This window comes from Pseudorasbora parva, chromosome 14 (genome assembly GCF_024679245.1).
Source record: "Pseudorasbora parva isolate DD20220531a chromosome 14, ASM2467924v1, whole genome shotgun sequence".
NCBI classification, from domain to species: Eukaryota; Metazoa; Chordata; class Actinopteri; order Cypriniformes; family Gobionidae; genus Pseudorasbora; species Pseudorasbora parva.
In genome coordinates, this window is record NC_090185.1 from 7,197,606 (window position 1) to 7,217,780 (window position 20,175).

At 42.3% G+C, this 20,175-nt stretch overlaps 1 protein-coding gene across 1 annotated transcript; it reads right to left on the minus strand.

Moving 5' to 3' along the window:
* Window positions 1–12,503: 12,503 nt before the first annotated feature.
* Window positions 12,504–19,734, minus strand: LOC137039686 (uncharacterized). Its single transcript, XM_067414959.1, has 4 exons — window positions 19,487–19,734; window positions 17,542–17,880; window positions 12,768–13,063; window positions 12,504–12,578 (listed from the first exon to the last, which is right to left on the minus strand). The coding sequence occupies exons 1-4, from the start codon at window positions 19,542–19,544 to the stop codon at window positions 12,504–12,506; spliced, it is 768 nt and encodes a 255-aa protein (XP_067271060.1). The 5' UTR covers window positions 19,545–19,734.
* Between the last annotated feature and the right edge of the window lie 441 nt (window positions 19,735–20,175).

Below are 20,175 nucleotides of genomic sequence, written 5' to 3' on the forward strand. Positions count from 1 at the left end.
ATTCGATAGAGAACACTTAAAGGACTTACATGTTATGATCGCACAACTTAAACATATATGGTTGAGTGAGTGATTTCCTCTTTGTCTTTTGTTGTTTAATGAACATTAAGGACACAGCAGGTTTATTAGGCTGCCATCACTTTAACTCTTTCCCCGCCAAACACAGAATTTTCCATTATTTGTGAGAAAAGGTAGCCTGGATGCCATGCGTACTTAGCCCCGCCCATACATTTTTTAGGTAGGGCAGTTCGGTCTGGCCTTGCTCCATAGAGGGGGCAGCAGTGGCTCAGTGGTTTATGTAGGTTGTCTACAAACCGAAAGGTTGGTGGTTCAATCCCCGGTTCCACCTGACCAAGTGTCGAAGTGTCCATGAGCCATGAGCAAGACACCTAACCCCAGCTGCTCCCGACGAGCTGGATGGCGCCTTACATGGCTGACATCGCCGTCGGTGTATGAATGGGTGAATGTGAGGCAAAAATGTAAAGCGCTTTGGATAAAAGCGCTATATAAATGCAGTCCATTTACCATTTACCATAGAGGTGTAATTATCCCCGAACAGAAACTGTTCGGACCAATGAGATCATCAGGGCGGGCTTTAGACGATGACGGACAGATGATCAACAGTAACGTAATCATCACGTCATCAAAGGGGCTTGGATTATATTTTTTCGAATCCTAAACGGAGAGCTTGTTTGTATTGGCATTCACCTTCACAATTTCTCTCAGAAATGATGATCATGTTGGGTAAGTACTCTGTTTATCATTAAATTTTGTTATTTTTTTACAACACCGGCAAAGATTGTTTATTCCAGCCTGATTTCAGCGCGTGTGCAGACAGGGTTGCCAAGTTTTTACAACCAAACCCGCCAACTACTAGCCCTAAACAATAGCTTCTCGGGGGGTTCTCCGGGGGGAAAATGTATATATCACATAATAGCCGCTTCAACCCGCAGACATAGAAAACAATCCGTGGGGGAAAAAAGCGGTCTTGGCAACACAGTGTAGTTGAGCTCTGTTAACATTTGACAATGCGTCGCTTCGTTGCTCTGATTGGTTGTCGGTCTGTCCAGTTGATGTCTTTCCTAGTTCAGTTGAAACACGCCCCATAATCACAGCCCAATGGAGCAGTTTCAGACTCATATTCTGACTAGAATTGAGTATGACCACGTCAGGCTATAGAAAACGCATCCAGACCAAAAAAGGATTTTTCCGTGTTTTCCCTGTCGGATGCTAGGGGGCGCTATTACACATCCGAAGCCTGGGAATACTTTATACATCTGATCTCTCAGACAAGGATATGGGAAAAATCCTCCTTTGGCAGCTGTCAGAAGGCCTGTCCAAGATCAGCAGAAGCCAGTTACCTGAAAACTGTGTGTGTGTTATCACTGTACCTAAGGGTGATGTGGCCTCTGAAGCTGTGTCACCTCATCAGCCGTAAGCAGGATGGAGGCAAAAGCCAACTCCTTCATCCGCAAATGGCTTGGCCTGCGCTGTGTTTCTCAGCTGGCCTGTATGCATTGAACTCACTCCAGCTACTCCTGAAATCCATCACCCTGGGCTACAGGCAGGAGAAGGCAAGGCTGCCGATTGAATTAAGAGTTAGCCAGAAAGCTATAGCACGTTTACAGTCAGTTAGAAATGCAGCTGCAAGATTGTTGACAGGCACAAGAAAGCGTGATCACATTACGCCAGTTTTATTCTCTCTCAAATGGCTGCCGATCCATGGCCTGATCGAATTTAAACTTTTATTGTTTGTTTTTAAGACTTCGCTCGGTTTGGCACAAAAATACCTGGAGCTATTATTGAATCGGCACTTGGCTGTGAGGACCCTTAGATCTTCCGAGCAGTTTCTCTTAGTGGTTCCCAGATTTAGATGAAAAAGTGTCAGTCGCCGCCCCCAAACTTTGGAATTCTTTGCCTTTGTATATTCGATCCGCTCAGTCCATTTCCAGTTTTAAATCTTTGCTGAAAGCTCATTTATTTAATGTGTATAAATGTGCTTTATAAATAAATAAAGAAGAAGAAGAGACTCCTCCGACAGAGCAGAGGCTGATGCGGACGCCAGAGTAGAGACTGGAAGGAAATGGAGGGCCAAGGAGGAGGTGCAGAAGGTAATAGGAAGACTGACTGCATGGAAGACTGCATGGACCAGACAGGATGGGCAGGTCTCAGATGGAGCAAGCCACCCATTCTATGGTCCAAGGCAGGCAGGAAGGAGAGGAAGGTGAAACGACCCCAAACACTTCAAAAAGGGTCATTTACAGGTTCTCTACTGGACCATGAATTTAATGTGGGCTCAATAACCTGGGGCTGTCTCTTCTTCCACGGCATGCGCGTCGCACAGCCTCTTCTTCAGTACTGTCTAGACAGATGCATTACATGTGGGCAGGCGGGTTACATAATGCAAATCGCATGCATCACGCACGTGGTAGGAGCGCTGATACTCTAGTGCCGGTCAATTTAATGGCCCAATGGAAAATTATGAAAACTAGGGGATTTATATCACTTTTGGGCCAGGACAGGACTTGAAAATAGGACATGTCCTGGGAAAAAAGGACATTTAGTCACCCAAGTCACCAGGATTGAGCAAGAGGAGCTCAGAGCGAGGTCTCTGGCACAGGCGCAGGAAGTGCGGTGGACAATTTGCGAGGGCGTCTTGAGTCGAGCAATCATTTGGGCAGAGTTCTGGAAACTGCCACAGGCTCGGCTCAGTTTCCTCATTAGAGCAACACACGACACCCTCCTGAGCCCTCAAAACCTCCACCAATGGCTTGGAAAGGAGCAATCCTGTGACCTCTGCGGGACCATCAATGGCTCTCTAAAGCATGTTCTATCGGCTGTAAAACAGCACAGGGTCGACTCAGATGGCGGCACGACCAAATGCTCAGGAAACTGGCAGAGGTGCTGGAAAAAAAAGTTGGCAGGAGGCAAACAACCAGATTCCAGAGAGACAATGCAGGATCTGGTTCCTCAGGCAGGGGGAACCCGCAATGCATACAGGGGTGACGTGGAGGATGGAAGTAGAGCTGGGAAGGCAGCTCCAGTTCCCACAGGAGATATGCAGCACAACCTTAAGACCAGATGTGGTGCTGTGAAGTCAGCGATGACAGTCCCATGGGAGAAGGGACTGGAAATTGTCTAATGGGGCTTTTTTATTTTGAAGTGTAGCACCGCAGGTGGGATTTGCTGAGGGAGTAAATCTGTTTTGCGTCTAATGAATACAAGTTTTTACAATTGCAGAGCTCTGTAACTGGAATTCTTACTAGTAAAAATGCAATAAGAAGAGTAACACAGGGAACAATTTAAGCTAAAACAGCTTGCCATATATATTATATAATACACTCATATTCCTTTGTTGGAGATACAAGAGATCTTGAACATTTGATATTAAAACATTAATAGCATAGGTAGGCTAGATTTATTTGTATTTAATACACAGTTTTCCAATAGTGTGTCCATTCTGCTGACTTTAGCAGAGCTTCAGACTAACTGCAAAAAATCTGGAGGCAGTGAGGGGGTTTGGTGCCAAGATGACTGTGTTTCCCCAAGCACCATTAAAGAACATAACACACACACACACACACACACACACACACACACACACACACACACACACACACACACACACACACACTGTTACGTTCGCTGGTGGAAAAAAGACAGAGAATCCAGATGTGAGAATTAAACAGTTTATTATACTCAAGTTCAGGAAGAACACAAACAGTTCGCTGTAAGACGCGAGATGAGTACTCAGGAACACAATAGGATAGGCAGGTTGAAGATCAGGCACCAGCAGAGCAGGCAGGCAGAGATGGCACGCCGGGGTGTGACGCAGGGCAGAATGGGCTATCCGAATCGGCGGGAGACGCTTCGGGTAAATGAAACAAATGGGCTGGAAAGCATCAGTGGTTCATGAAGCCTCATTTGGCCATCACTAGCAATGAGACGACATCCAAGACACATGGGAAACAGGAACACCACGCAGACAGGACCCAGATGAACTGCAATAATCTGACAGCAAAGGAGAGTGAGAACATCATATAAATAGCCCCGGTGATGAGTGCAGTGGGGGATCTAGAAAATGTTACATGGGGGGGCAAAGGGGTGGCAAGAGGTCTAAAAAAAGCTAAATGAAAAGCTAATGAAATAATAAAAAAGTACAAGAATTGTGTTCAAGATGCAGTGGACCTCAAAAATACAGCAGTGAACAATACTCAAGTTCTTATTATAATTAAAAACTTATAATTAGTCCACAAATGAAATGACCCATGACCACCCATCTTTTGTTTAGAAAAGTCGACGGTTGTTGTGCTTCGCAGCAAAATGTTTCACAAACATATCTAAATCTAGTGCTTTTGCACGCTGTTTCTCAATACTGAGAACAGCCAGATTTCTCAGACGGTCATCTGCCATGGTTGAGCGCAGGTGAGTTTTTCTCAGAAGAATAAAAGAATAAAAACATACCATGTGGTCCAGGGGAAATTGAAGGTCTACTCTCTTCCTCTCTGTCATCTTCCTCCTCTTGATAATTCCCTACCTCTGCCCCTCTCTCTGAATCTGGAGCTTCCTCTTCATCTGGGCGGCAGTGGCTCAGTGGTTCATGTAGGTTGTCTACAAACCAGAAGATTGGTGGTTCAATCCCCGGTTCCACCTGACCAAGTGTCGAAGTGTCCATGAGCAAGACACCTAACCCCAGCTGCTCCCGACGAGCTGGATGGCGTCTTACATGGCTGACATCGCCGTCGGTGTATGAATGGGTGAATGTGAGGCAAAAATGTAAAGCGCTCTGGATAAAAGCGCTATATAAATGCAGTCCATTTACCATTTACCATCTCTCACTGATTCTTCTTTTTCCTCGTCTCCTTCACTTGTTTCCTTGTCTCCTTCACTTATTTCCTCTTCTCTGTCACTTATTTCCTCTTCTCTGTCACTTATTTCCTTGTCTCCTTCTGTCTTCTCCTGCTATGACCCTCCTGGTCTCTCCAGTTTACTGCCTTCTCCTTCATTTCCCTCATGCTCTTCCTCCTGTGTACTTCTTTTAGCTTAAAAGCTAGTAATATCCCCACTTTTAGCCTTCCTTTTCATGGTTAGGCTCCAGCTACTTTCTTCAACTACTCTTGCCTGCAAAAGTCAATAAGTGAAAACCTCTGATTCTCCTTGTATTACATTACACTGTAGGGCCATGCAGCTAATAAGTAGCCTATATAACAAATATTAAATCAGAAAGATTTATCACATGCACACACCAGTTATGTTTAGACAACTTAATCCTATTATATTTATTTCCCCAGTTCTAACCTGGTTTCATTGCTGTGATATCTGAGAGGAATTGGATTTAATAGGACTGCTTAGCTAAATCAAATGTTTCTGGTAAGCTACGCTTTTTGTTATTTCAATTAAATTAAATGATTGTGATTAAATATTAGGCACACAAGATGTACCTATTCTCAAGAAAAAACAGCTCACCTAATGCTGTAAACATACAGAGAGCCCTATCAGCTGGCAGTGTTATTTAAGGTTAAAAATAACTCAAATTAGCTACATATTATAACTTTATTTAATGATATAAATACAAATATAATACATATGTAATATGGTACACTACACATATTTAGCAAAATACTCTCTATAGCTCTTTTTTTCTAGCCAACTAATGTGCTATAGCCTATTATTGTCAATAAGGGCTTTCCTGAGGTAAATGTTATGTGACAATTGTTCTCCAGTTGTTCTTTGACCCCTTTGTTAGATTGATTGGTCGATATTATGTATGAGGACTATACATTTAGGTAAGTTGTAGGCTACTGTTTCTTTCAACATTGTTCATTCGTGTTTACTATTAGCTAGTAAGTTAGAAATGATCGGTCCATGTGCAGCTAGGGATCTGTCACGTAACATTTACAAGCGCCAAAACGGCATTTATTGTTTGAATTTCGTAATAAAAGTGACAGAATCTGAGAGCTGAGATTTTTTTTAAATATCAAAACTCAAAAGTAAGTTAACCTGCTCTGCCTAGTCTGTCGGTCTCCGGCGCTAATTTTGGCTAACCAGGGGTGCTTTTCCCGTTCAACGACGTAGCTCGCAGATTAACCACCATAGTACGATGCATCTTTGTGAAAACGAACGACCTAGTCACGACTGTTTCCCGAAACCATGGTACCTGTGTCGCAGATCCATAGTTCAAACTATGTTGGTATGAGCCGTCGTTCTTCTTCTTCTTCGATCTAACGGCTGACTGGAGACATGAGCACATACCGCCACCTACAGTAATTTGGTTTTATTTTCTCTTTTCTTCGACTCGAATTACGCTTTTGAAATTACGTTACGTAGGAGTCTTGTTATATTGAATGATTTGTTTGTTCTGCAATACATTGTACACACACAGAGTTAAAAATTTGCTCTTTTCTGATCCCAATGTCAATAATTTCACAATTTCAGATAAATACTATTTCTTATGTAATATTGATAGGCTACTTAACCACAATTGAAAAAAGATGGGTTTTGAAAAACTGTGATGTACCTACAGTTGTGGATTGCTTATTTTGCTCAATCTTTCCCATTTTTGTCTTCTTGCCATTCTGACGTGTTAATGAAAATGACACGAAAACCCCAATTTTCAATGCTTAAAATTGCAGTTCTTTTCGAGAAGGTTGTGGAATATAGTAAAGTCCAGCTATTTTCAAAGCAGAAAAATAGCATTACAAATGCTGAAAAAAATATAATCTGGCCAGAAATCACTTAAAAAATAAACGGTGCTAGCTATGGATATGGATAAAGCCCAGACAAAGTCAGGAATAAGTGGAAGGACTTTGCAAGTGTGACAAAACAGAGGGCTGTGGCACGTAAGAGGGAAGCAAGACTGATGGGGTATCAGTTCAGTTCCTCCTGTCCCTACTGAGGAAGACACAGTTTTGGCCATCCTGGGGCCTGTTGCAATGGAAGGATCCTTGGAGATATGGATTCATGTGCATCAACCAGGCCTTTGCTTTCAAAGTCCAAGCCTCCAACATCAAGCCCTCTCCAGTCTGGCCCTTCCACATCAGGCTTCACATCTTTAGAGGGCAATAAGAAGAAACAATGCTTTAAATTCAGTTGTTAGCTACACTGCATTATTATGCTGTTGGAAATGTTTGGAGGTGGTGGGTGATGGCCTAATGGGTGGGTGATAGAAGTACACATGACTCTTTTGTGTGGGCCACTTCTGCAGTTTGCAGGTTGCTGAAGAGGGTGCATGGCTTTGGTTATAGCTGCTTGCTGGAGACATGTCCTCTTCGCCCATACATCCTGTCACCTGTACAGCATCCAGCCACCACTGCAGTTTAAACCATTTGTTTAATGTGACATAATTTCGGTTAAATATTTGATTTCTTTGCCGATATGTATTAAATGAACACTTAAAAACATTAAAAAAAACTATATATACACTGTATACACTGTTTGCAAAAGTTTTTTTAAACTTTTTTAACATGCATATATACATACACTCTCTCTCTCTCTCTCTCTATATATATATATATATATATATATATATATATATATATATAGAGAGAGAGAGAGAGAGAGAGAGAGAGAGAGAGAGAGAGAGGAGAGAGAGAGAGAGGAATTAGAGGAATTAGAGTCAGAGGATGGAGAAGAGCTGGCCATGGAAGAAGAGGAGCAGGCCAACAAGGGAGAGGAGCAGGGCAACAAGGGAGAGGAGGAGGCCAACAAGGAAGAGGAGCAGGCCAACAAGGGAGAGGAGGAGGCCAACAAGGGAGAGGAGGAGGCCAACAAGGGAGAGGAGGAGGCCAACAAGGGAGAGGAGGAGGCCAACAAGGAAGAGGAGGAGGCCAACAAGGGAGAGGAGGAGGCCAATAAGGGAGAGGAGGAGGCCAATAAGGAAGAGGAGCAGGCCAACAAGGAAGAGGAGCAGGCCAACAAGGGAGAGGAGGCGGCCAACAAGGGAGAGGAGGAGGCCAACAAGGGAGAGGAGGAGGCCAACAAGGAAGAGGAGCAGGCCAACAAGGGAGAGGAGCAGACCAGGAGGAGGCCAACAATGAAGAGGAGGAGGCCAACAAGGGAGAGGAGCAGACCAGGAGGAGGAGGCCAACAATGAAGAGGAGGAGGCCAACAAGGGAGAGGAGCAGACCAGGAGGAGGAGGCCAACAAGGGAGAGGAGCAGGCCAGGAGGAGGAGGCCAACAAGGGAGAGGAGCAGGCCAACAAGGGAGAGGAGCAGGCCAACAAGGGAGAGGAGGAGGCCAACAAGGGAGAGGAGCAGGCCAACAAGGAAGAGAAGGTGGTCAACAAGGAAGAGGAGCAAGCCAACAAGGGAGAGGAGGAGGCCAACAAGGGAGAGGAGGAGGCCAACAAGGGAGAGGAGGAGGCCAACAAGGGAGAGGAGGAGGCCAACAAGGAAGAGGAGGAGGCCAACAAGGAAGAGAAGGTGGTCAACAAGGAAGAGGAGCAAGCCAACAAGGGAGAGGAGGAGGCCAACAAGGGAGAGGAGGAGGCCAACAAGGAAGAGGAGGAGGCCAACAATGAAGAGGAGGAGGCCAACAAGGAAGAGGAGGAGGCCAACAAGGAAGAGGAGGAGGCTAACACGGGAGAGGAGGAGGCCAACAAGGGAGAGGAGGAGGCCAACAAGGAAGAGGAGCAGGCCAACAAGTAAGAGGAGGAGGTCAACAAGGAAGAGGAGCAAGCCAACAAGGGAGAGGAGGAGGCCAACAAGGGAGAGGAGCAGACCAGGAGGAGGAGGCCAACAAGAGAGAGGAGCCGGCCAACAAGGGAGAGGAGGAGGCCAACAAGGGAGAGGAGCAGACCAACAAGGGAGAGGAGGAGGCCAACAAGGAAGAGGAGGAGGCCAACTAGGGAGAGGAGGAGGCCAACAAGGAAGAGGAGGAGGCCAACAAGGAAGAGGAGGAGGCCAACAAGGAAGAGGAGGAGGCCAACAAGGGAAAGGAGGAGGCCAACAAGGAATAGGAGGAGGTCAACAAGGAAGAGGAGGAAGCCAACAAGGGAGAGGATGAGGCCAACAAGGAAGAGGAGGAGGCCAACAAGGGAGAGGAGCAGGCCAACAAGGGAGAGGAGGAGGTCAACAAGGAAGAGGAGGAAGCCAACAAGGGAGAGGATGAGGCCAACAAGGAAGAGGAGGAGGCCAACAAGGGAGAGGAGCAGGCCAACAAGGGAGAGGAGCAGGCCAGGAGGAGGAGGCTAACAAGGGAGAGGAGCAGGCCAACAAGGGAGAGGAGGAGGCCAACAAGGGAGAGGAGCAGGCCAACAAGGGAGAGGATGAGGCCAACAAGGGAGAGGAGCAAACCAACAAGGGAGAGGAGGAGGCCAACAAGGAAGAGGAGGAGGCCAACAAGGGAGAGAAGGAGGCCAACAAGGAATAGGAGGAGGCCAACAAGGGAGAGGAGCAGGCCAACAAGGGAGAGGAGCAGGCCAACAAGGGAGAGGAGCAGGCCAGGAGGAGGAGGCCAACAAGGGAGAGGAGCAGGCCAGGAGGAGGAGGCAAACAAGGGAGAGGAGCACAATTGAGCATTGTGTTTTCAATCGTTTCAAAGCTGTAGTGTATAATGAGGTGTATAGTGTTTACATTTTTGAAATCTTCGAGCTGCTCTTTTGGTGTGAAAGTTTGAGTTTTGAAGTGAGAAGGTCTGGTTGTGTTTATGTAGCTTTAGAAAAGGGTGTTGTGTTTAACGTTGGGGAACATGGAGGAAACGTTTGTGAAATGTGTTTTAGCATTTGAGAAAAACTAATGGTTTGCTAGGATATGACAATATTTGGCTGAGATACAACTAGATCTGTAATCTGAGAAAAAAAAAAAAAAACGAAATATTGAGGAAATCGCCGTTAAAGTTGTCCAAATTAAGTCTTTAGCAACGCATAATACTAATAAAGATACATTTTTGATATATTTGAATCAGATATTATTGTCAATATAAGTAAACACAAAATCAAATCAAAACTCTTAAACTTGCAGATAAATTCAGCTGAATTTTTACAAGTTCTCAGATGGTCCAGAGAAGCAGAAGTTGACGTGATGTGAATTATGTTTTTAATGTGTGATTGTTTCAGACGTGACTGTTAAAGTCTCTCTCATATTCATCTTAAATCACAGTGTCAAACTATAATTTATAACTATAAATAAAATAATAAAACTATTGACACACTGACACACTTTTCACTGTAGATATAATCTTCTTAAATAATGATAATTTACAGTGAGACGCATGATTTTTTTCACATTCTTTTATTTGATGCAAGAGTAAATAGGAGTAATAACTATGCAAGTCAGGTGGGGGATGAGTTTGTCAACACCCTTCTATGTTTCCAATGTTTGGCAGGGCGGAATTCTGTCTCTGCTGCTGTTCAATCTGTACATGGATAATTTATCTAGGGAGCTAAAGTGCTGTAGAACTGGTTGCTTGGTGGAGGAGAGTCTCATTAATCATATGCTTTATGCTGATGATTTGGTGGTACTGTCTCCTTCCAGTGCTGGCCTGCAGCAACTTATCAGAATATGCTCTCAATATGGACTAATGTTTGATATAAAATTTAACTCCAAGAAGAGTGTGGTACTGATTGCCAGAACTAAGGAGGATATGAATATCCCTCTTTCTCATTGACTGGTGAACCATTAGAGGTTGTAAAGAAAGTTAAATATCTGGGACATGTGATAAGAGATGATCTCTGTGATGATGATGATGATGATGATGATGATGATGATGATGATGATGTGCAGTGTCAGTGTGGACTGACAAACATGCTGGCACGCAAATTTCACATGTGCACACCTAAGGTTAAAATCTCACTCTTCAAAACGTATTGCACTCCACTGTATACTGCCCACCTGTGGTGTAACTTTAGTGAGTCGAAAATGAAAACACTTCAAGTATGCACTAAGAATTGTGCTTAAAATTCCTAGGTGGAGTAGTGCCAGTGTAATGTTTGTGTCTAACAATGTGCCCACTTTTAATGCTGTTTTAAGAAATTGTAGATTTATGTGCAGATTTAGCCTAGAAATCTAGACGCACCCTAGCGGCAGCAAATTTAATCTGCCCGCAAGTGTCTAGGAACTCTCAATACCCTTCTGAGCTGTATTCCTCACAATCTGGACGGACCAATCACATCGTGTATAGAGTCGGCGGGCGGGGCCATAATGACGACGGCCGAGTTGCGTTTGCGTGCTTCTAGTAAACACAGAAACTGGCGAACGGCGGCGGTCTTTCGAATCAGCTTCGACCGCGACTCTGGAAGACTTGGAGTTAAGCTTTTTTCCGAGAAAAGAACAAAGAACGGCACTGAAGTCATTCTTAAAAAGGGAAGATGTGTTCTGAGTTTTGCCGACCGGATACGGTGAATGTTTAATCTATCAACAAGCTCTGTTAACGTTGATTGTGGTTTGTGTGTCTCAAGCGCAACAAGCTTCGTTGCTCTGGTTGGTGTAGCGCTATCCTATCGCGTGCAGAGGGAGTTTGAAAGACAACCGTTTATCCCGCCCCTCGGATTGAGCTGTCAATGGTGAGTTTCCAGACCAAACATCTTGATGTGGGTCTGGCTTGTCAGGCTAGTGCAGACTGACAGAGTCTAAGAATTTGATCATTGTGTCCATAGTTGATGTTTCTAAGAGTGATATAAGGTACACATCTTGCTTTTGGAAATATTGGACCCGAAGTCGAGAAAAAAAAAGTTTTTATTTTATTTTTATTTTTTATTGTGTTGTCTTTATGGACCTATGTGTCTTGAATAAAAGTTGATTGATTGACAGTCTTTGTTTTCAAGTAAAACACTTTGCATGTTGTAATATGCAAATACAGGGATAACAAATCAAGATATAACTAACATTACAGTGTCTAGTGCAAATCTTCTTCACACAGGATTTGTCCATTTAATACATTTGTAAATGAAACAATAATGTTGACTGTCCTGAGAGCTCGTGTAGGTTCGTCTCACAGGTTTGAGTTGTCACAGTGCAAGCTGAGTGTTAAATTATGATTTGAGTGTTTCCATCTTCCTGAATATCACAAATCATTTGTTCTATGGATCTGAATGCTAAAAGCAGGTTATTGTTGCATTGAATACATAATAATAATGTAGTAACTAGAGTGAATGAGCGCCACCTAGTGTTTCCAGCACAATGAGTCTCTTTCTGAAACATTGAACTCCATCTGATCTGCTGAGACCGGCTCAACCTTCAGGAAACAGCTGGAAACAAAGCTCTTCCTCAAGCACTTCACTAATCCATAATCTAAAACAAGGCACTTATTAGAGTACGCATGATAAATGATAAATGTGTTTAGAAGCTGCAACTAGCAGATAATGTGAGTAACGTTCATCTAAATGTCCTAAATGATATGTGCTTCCAGTAAGAGGTAGCTTATTATTTCCATAACATGTAAAAAGCGCTTTATGATTAATAAGCATTTCATGTTACAGCTCAACAGATGAAGTGTGTTTTTGCGGACTCATGTCAATGGGAATAGTGTTGCTGATGCTCAATCATAGAGTGGTTCAGATCTGACGTCACTGAAGGCCAACCGGCGATTCACATCGCACTGGTTCTCTCTCCATAGGGATTCTGATGGGATCTTCCTTAGGCTTTTGGATTTTTTTTTGTTGAAAAAAAACAAACAAAAGAAACCCATCTGTGATCAACAAAAGTTTATGATACTTGCATGTTTTGTCCATCAAGATAATTATCACAGATGAACACAACTTTAATGAATTTGATGTCTAAATGCATGTAGCCTAGGTATTCTTAATTTCTAAAGACTAAATGACACTCACAGAAACACAGAGACAGAAGCTCTGGATGATTCTGAATCTGTAGCTGCTGATCTGTAGTTGATAAAGTCCAGAGTCAGCGGTTCTGATGTCCCTGATGGTCAGAGATCCAGTCTGATGATCCAGCTTCAGTCTGTCTCTAAATCTCCCATCCCACTGAACATCTGCAAAGATCTGACTCTGATCTTCAAATATGAGAAGGCCATTAAAATACCATATCATCAAATAATGTGTCCTTTTCATCACAGGATCTAAAGTGACAGATTCTCCCTCCACCACTGACTTTCTCTTCTCTTCATCTGAAACACAAACCAGCAGATCATTGGAGGATATTTTGGGGGGAAACTCCACAACAATAATTATCTGTGAATATAACTGTGCAAATTTCTGGATCTTGAGAAACGCAGTAGAGAGAAGTGAGTGAGAGGAGCAATTAATTGACTGATAGACAACTACTCTGTAAGTGTTTGTAACTTCTCATTTGATTGTTTGTTCATTTGTTGTTGAATAAGTGTGTCTGTGTAGTGCAGTGGTGTGTATTATTAGTTTTGGTGTATTCTCACGGTGTGTGTGGGAGTTAGCATTTGTTGAGTTAGCATTTGTTTGGTCATTGCCACGTTGGGAGTGAGTTTGTTGGGGGCGTTCCCAGCTGCTTTCAATAACGATACTCAGGTGAGTATAAATAGCGTGATAGTCTGCGGCAGCGTGAAGCCCTCCTCATGTGAAGACTGAGTGTAAAGACCTCAACTCTTCCCTGTGCAACTCCGCCCGAGCAAGGACCCCGGCAAGGCACTTGAGTATCATCTTCCTTTTCATTATTTGTGTTCGGTTCTTTTCTAATTGCTATCTGGCCTTTTCTCTGATCTGTATTAACCATGTGCTTTCAAATCTCAACTATTACTACTAGCACTCGTAAATCACGCTCTGTACGCACGAGACGCCGCAATCCTAATAATTTGCACTATATCCTAACATCCTCTGCTACTTTACTCTCTATTCCAATTGGTCTCTGGAATTGCCAGTCGGCTGTAAACAAAGCAGACTTTATTTCATCTATTGGGACTCATTCTCAGCTCAGCTTCATGGCCCTAACTGAGACCTGGATCAAACCAGAGGACACTGCCACTCCTGCAGCCCTCTCAACCAATTTAACTTTTTGACACACTCCTCGGCCTATTGGGAGGGGTGGGGGTACTGGTTTGCTTATCTCAAATGATTGGAAATTTGATCCATTACTGCCTCTACCGGCCAATTCATTTGAATCACACTCAATCACTATTACTCACCCTGTTAAAATCCATGTGGTAGTGGTCGTCCTCCAGGTCACCTCGGTAACTTTGTGGAGGAGTTGGATGTGTTACTTTCTAGCTTCCCTGAGGATGGCACTCCACTGATTCTGCTTGGTGACTTCAACATCCATCTTGATAAACACCTAGCTGCAGACTTCAGCACTCTACTGACTTCATTTGACCTTAAGTTAGTATCTACTACGGCTACTCACAGATCAGGTAACCAATTAGACCTCGTCTACACACGCAACTGCTCCATGGACAAAACTTTAGTTACTCCATTACACACCTCAGACCACTTTCTCATCACTCTTAACCTCATACTGACTCCTGATACAACACGTACTCCTACACAGATTACCTTTCGGCGTAATCTACGCTCCCTCTCTCCCTCTCGCCTATCCACTATGGTTTCATCTTCACTCCCTCCACCTGCTCAGTTCTCAGCACTGGACACTAACAGTGCTACCGACACTCTTTGCTCCACTCTAACATCCTCCTTAGACAGTTTTTGCCACCTTTCATCCAGACCAGCCCGCCCCACCCCATCTGCCCCTTGGCTGTCTGATGTTCTCCGTGAACATCGCTCTGGACTCAGGGCGGCAGAGAGGAAATGGCGGAAATCTAAAAACTATACTGACATTGCCTTTTATCAGTCTCTTCTCTCTCTACAAATGTCTCCACTGCTAAAACAACATACTACCACAACAAAATCAACAATTGCTCTGACTCTCGGAAACTCTTTAAAACATTCTCCTCTCTACTTTGTCCTCCTCCTCCCCCTCCTTCATCAACTCTTACAGCTGATGACTTTGCATCATTTTTCACAAACAAAACATCTCTCATTAGCAACCAGTTCTCCTCACCACAAACTGACACGCACATCTCAACAACTAACACGAACACGCTTCCATCCTTCTCTCCGCTCTCCGAGGCAGATATTTCTAAACTCATCCTTTCCAATCACCCTACTACCTGTCCACTTGATCCTATACCCACTCACCTCCTTCAGGCTATTTCTTCTTCAATCACTCCTGCACTCACTCACATTGTCAATACTTCTCTTCACACGGGAACCTTTCCCACAGCATTTAAGCAGGCTCGGGTAACCCCACTGCTTAAGAAACCCTCTCTGAATCCAGCACTTTTAGAAAACTACCGACCGGTATCCCTTCTGCCTTTCATTGCAAAGACCCTTGAGGGAGTTGTGTTCAATCAACTCTCTATGTTTCTTGAACGGGACAACCTCCTAGACAACAACCAATCCGGCTTCAAAAGCGGCCATTCGACTGAGACTGCCTTGCTCTCGGTAACTGAGGCACTGAGACTGGCAAAAGCAGCTTCCAAATCCTCAGTGCTCATTCTGCTGGATCTGTCTGCTGCTTTTGACACAGTTAACCACCAGATCCTCCTGTCGACACTTAAGAAGACAGGGATCTCAGGAACTGCTCTCCAGCGGTTCAGGTCTTACCTCTCTGGTAGGTCCTACAGGGTGTCATGGAGAGGTGAAGTGTCTAAGTCACATCATCTAGCTACTGGGGTTCCCCAGGGCTCAGTGCTTGGACCACTTCTCTTCTCCATCTACATGTCATCATTAGGTTCTGTCATTCAGAAACACGGCTTCTCCTATCACTGCTATGCTGATGACACTCAACTCTACTTCTCATTTCAACCAGATGATCCTACAGTCAGTGTTCGTATCGCTGCCTGTCTGACAGACATTTCTGACTGGATGAAAGAGCATCATCTTAAACTCAATCTTGCAAAGACAGAATTACTTGTTTTCTCAACCAACCCAGCACTTCATCAAAATTTCTCCATTCAGCTTGGTTCATCGACCATAACTCCATCAAGGACAGCAAGAAACCTTGGAGTTGTGATTGATGACCAGTTAAACTTCACTGACCACATTACTGCAGCAGCCCGGTCCTGCAGATTTGCTTTATACAACATTAGAAAGATTAAACCCTTCCTATCAGAACAGGCTGCACAACCCCTGGTTCAAGCTCTTGTTCTCTCCAGACTGGACTATTGTAATGCTCTTCTGGCTGGGCTTCCAGCATGCACTATCAAACCCTTGTAGCTGATCCAGAATGCAGCGGCGAGAGTGGTCTTTAATGAGCCGAAGAGAGCTCATGTTACGCCTCTCTTCATCAAACTGCACTGGTTGCCAATGGCTGCTCGCATCAAATTCAAGGCACTAGTTCTCGCCTACAAAACAACCACTGGCTCTGCACCAATATACCTAAACTCACTTGTTCAGACTTACACACCCTCCAGAAGCTTGCGTTCTGCGAGCAAGCGGCGCCTCGTGGTTCCATCCCAAAGAGGCATGAAATCGCCATTTTCCTAGACCGTTCCCACCTAGTGGAATGACCTGCCGATCTCAATTCGTGCTGCTGAGTCTGTAGCCATTTTTAAAAAACATCTTAAGACACATCTTTTCCAATTGCACTTGACCAATACAGAATAGCACTTACTGATCACCACAGCAACGACCAAAAAGCGCACACTCCTGGATCATATCTACGTCTCTCATCCGGATTTGTGCCTTCAGGCGGGTATGTTACATAGTTATCATAACTATCAAAATCCAGTGTTCTGTATTTTGAGTACGTGAGTTTTTGTTGTAGATGGCTATTGCTGCGCGTTTAGCTAGAATGCCATACAAAACCAACACATTGGGCCACTGAATCTGCATTAACGACAACGGCTGGGGCAACAGCCTTAGTCCTAATGGGTTGTTATCATAGCTATCAAAATCCACTGTTCGGCATTTTGTGTACATGAGTTTTTGTTGTAGATGTCTATAAAAAAAAATAATAATAAAAAAAAAATTGTGTACTGTGCTAATTAATTGAGATTTCTTACAGCTCTTACAGGTTGTTGGCCTTGTCTGTTTCGTTGCTTCTATTGCTCTCCCCTTTTTTGTAAGTCGCTTTGGATAAAAGCGTCTGCTAAATGATTAAATGTAAATGTAAATGTAAATGTAAATGCAGTAGAAATAAATACAAAATAAACTGTAAAATCGCTAAATAATCACATTAATCACAGATACTCATTTAGAGTTATATCTAAACTCTGCTAGAATATTTTTTACAGACCCGCATTACTACACTGAAATATAACTTTCTGCTTTATAATATTCAAAGATAAGCCAATATAACATTTATAATGGGTTGTAATAACAAACTATTACGAGGTCTGTACAGATTGACTCTTATTTTACTTCAGATCTTCTTCACTTTGGGTCCCATTGAACTAAAAACAATGAGTATGATGCATTTAAACAGATTATAATATATGTTATGAACAGAAGAAAACTAACTGTTAGAAACTAATGGATCATCAGTGCAAAAACTGAATGGTTTAAAGTAATTATGTTCTGTTCAATGATGGAGATAAAGAGGAAAACAGCTCTGAATGTCACTGATATAATAAACACAATATGATTTTAACATAACCTGCTTTCAGACATAAAGACTTACCATGAACAGTAACACTGAAGATTGTTTCACTGTCGCTGCCGTTGATGATCACTAGTGTATAATCTCCAGAGTGTGTTCTGTTGATGTTCATGATGGTCAGAGATCCAGTCTGATGAACCAGCTTCAGTCTGCCTCTGAATCTCTCAGTAACATTATCTTCTTTACACTGAACATCTGTACAGATCACACTGAGACTTCTATTGATGTGAGCGATGAGAGTGTTATTAAAATACCATTTAATCTTTTCTTGTTGGTTTGTTGTTACATTAGTGTTTAGAGTGACTGAATCTCCCTCCATCACAGACACTGAGACTCTCTCTGTATCAGCAGTGAAAACACCTGGAGAAAGAACGAACAGGTCAATAAATCACGTCTGGAATATAGGAACAGAAATATACAACAGGAAAGTGCTGTGAAAATGTTTTTCTACAGATCAAAATGCATTAAAGCATCACAGATCAAACAACATGCAACCACATCTTGATTTATACATTGAATTTTAATATTGCATATATTTGCATAAATACAACTAATAAGTGAAGTGATCGATGCATTTCATGAACCCTGATATGACTGCAATTCAAGGAAGTTACCGACACATTATGGGTGCCATTTGCTTGTTGTAAAATTAGAGTCCATTTTGTATCTTTTGTCTACACCGACTGTATAAAAAAATAGCCTATAGAAATTAAATCATTCTTAAATAACGAATGATTTACATTTTATTTAAAATAATCGACTAGACTAATTGTACTAATAGAAAGACGCTTACTGTAGTGGATTGAATCCCAGTCAATCCACTACAGTAGGCCTAATTAATTAATTTTAAATTTCTAATTTTTAGTTATATAAATGTTCAATGGTTATTTGAACTATATTACATATAACTATATGTTAATGATGTTAGAATGTCTATGCCCCGCTGGCGCCATCTGGCGGCCGTCCGTTTGAGAAGCACCGGTTTATACTGAATGCATCAATGTAAAAATGGTTAGTGGAGACCTCTGGGTGTGCACTTCTAAATGAGCACACCCACCCGTGATCTGTGTCCTCTCTGGGTCTGCATTGCATCAGGCTGCTTTTCTGCAGCACAGTGGATTTGTCATGCTCACATTGATATTTCTACTTTCACTCATTTTAACTGTAAAAAATCAAATCAATTAAATAGTGTTTTAATCAACTAATATTCACACAAATAAATCAATACGCCAGAAGACCCTTCAGAAGATCCCGATGATGCAATTTTGAAAATGTGTCCTGTGGAATTTTCCAAGTTTATCAGATTTGACCACACGACTAAAGTGTGTATTTTATCTAAAACATTATCGATTTCTTCAGATTTTTTTTGAAAGCATGGATATGGAGTTACACAACAATGAAGAAAATGTTTGACTGCTGAAAGAATTGAATCATATTTCATTGTGAGAAGTAAAAAGAGTAACACAATTTTTTAGTGTTCTGGGCAGTTTTAATTCATGTTTTAAATGTTCATTTAGTTTAATGTAGAGGATAATAAAAATGTCTTTTAGAGGTTTTTTTTTTTTTTTTTTTTGGTGAGTATTTTTATACATATAATGTCCTGAGGGCAGAAATGGCACTCATTCAGAGAAATGGCTCATTTAATAATATGTAGCCTATCCTACTCTTTATTCACTTTTTTGAACTTGAATAAAAAAGTGTTAGTTGTCTTATTTGTTCAATAAGGTAAACTAAATGAAAATTGGTTGAATATGATATAGCACATTAACCGGTTCTGTCTGGATCTTGACTAGACCTCTGGTTTGAACTCTATAAATTATACTCGTTCTTTTTATCATTAACCTGAAGATAGATAGATAGATAGATAGATAGATAGATAGATAGATAGATAGATAGATAGATAGATAGATAGATAGATAGATAGATAGATAGATAGATAGATAGATAGATAGATAGATAGTCTTACCGTGTAAGAGGAGTGCAGAAACTGCGAACAAACTAATGAAAAACGTCTTCGTCTCCATGTTTCGTCTCAAACGTGCTCTGATAGTTTGAATGAATGAATGGAAGCGCAATCGCCTCGTTTGAGAAGCACCTTTTCCGAGTCCAGATGTCTGAGGGGAGGAGAGGAAAAGTGCAGCCAAAAAGTTTCTCTCAGTTCTCTCTCCTCTTCTCTCACCAGTCCCCAACGGCTGACATCGCGGGAGTCACACACACGCGAGTGTTTCTAATAAACTGGATGTCATTTAAGTTGCCCCAGCAAGCAATTTTGTGTCTTAAAGACGTCTAGCCATCAAAACGCAGCCCAGGCGTCTCGGCTAAAACAAGGCTAAAGTTGGGCTGTCAGAAAATCTAACAGACGTCTATAGCCCAAGAATAGACTCGTCAAATAACAGCTAATGAACAACTACATATACATCTAACAACAGACAACAAAAGGATTCTTTTCACTCAAATATGAAAAGGTCCACATAAATGACAATCCAGCCAAACAAATGAAATATAAAGATTTATTTAGAAAAAGAACATTAACAACATAGATAAATTAAGATAATACAAAAATATCAAAACATAAAAATTACAAAATGAAATGTTAAAAATACAATTAAATATAGAAATTAGGATAAACAATATGGAATATTAACAAGGGAAAAA

What these genes read in the sequence shown, in the direction of transcription:
- LOC137039686 (XM_067414959.1), bottom strand. Translation starts at nt 19,544, where the DNA reads ATGGAGACGAAGACGTTTTTCATTAGTTTGTTCGCAGTTTCTGCACTC. An exon ending in TTCTGCACTCCTCTTACACG is followed by an intron (nt 17,881 to 19,486) that starts GTAAGACTATCT and finishes TTCTTTCTCCAG; the next exon opens with GTGTTTTCACTGCTGATACA. An exon ending in CTTCAGTGTTACTGTTCATG is followed by an intron (nt 13,064 to 17,541) that starts GTAAGTCTTTAT and finishes TTTGTGTTTCAG; the next exon opens with ATGAAGAGAAGAGAAAGTCA.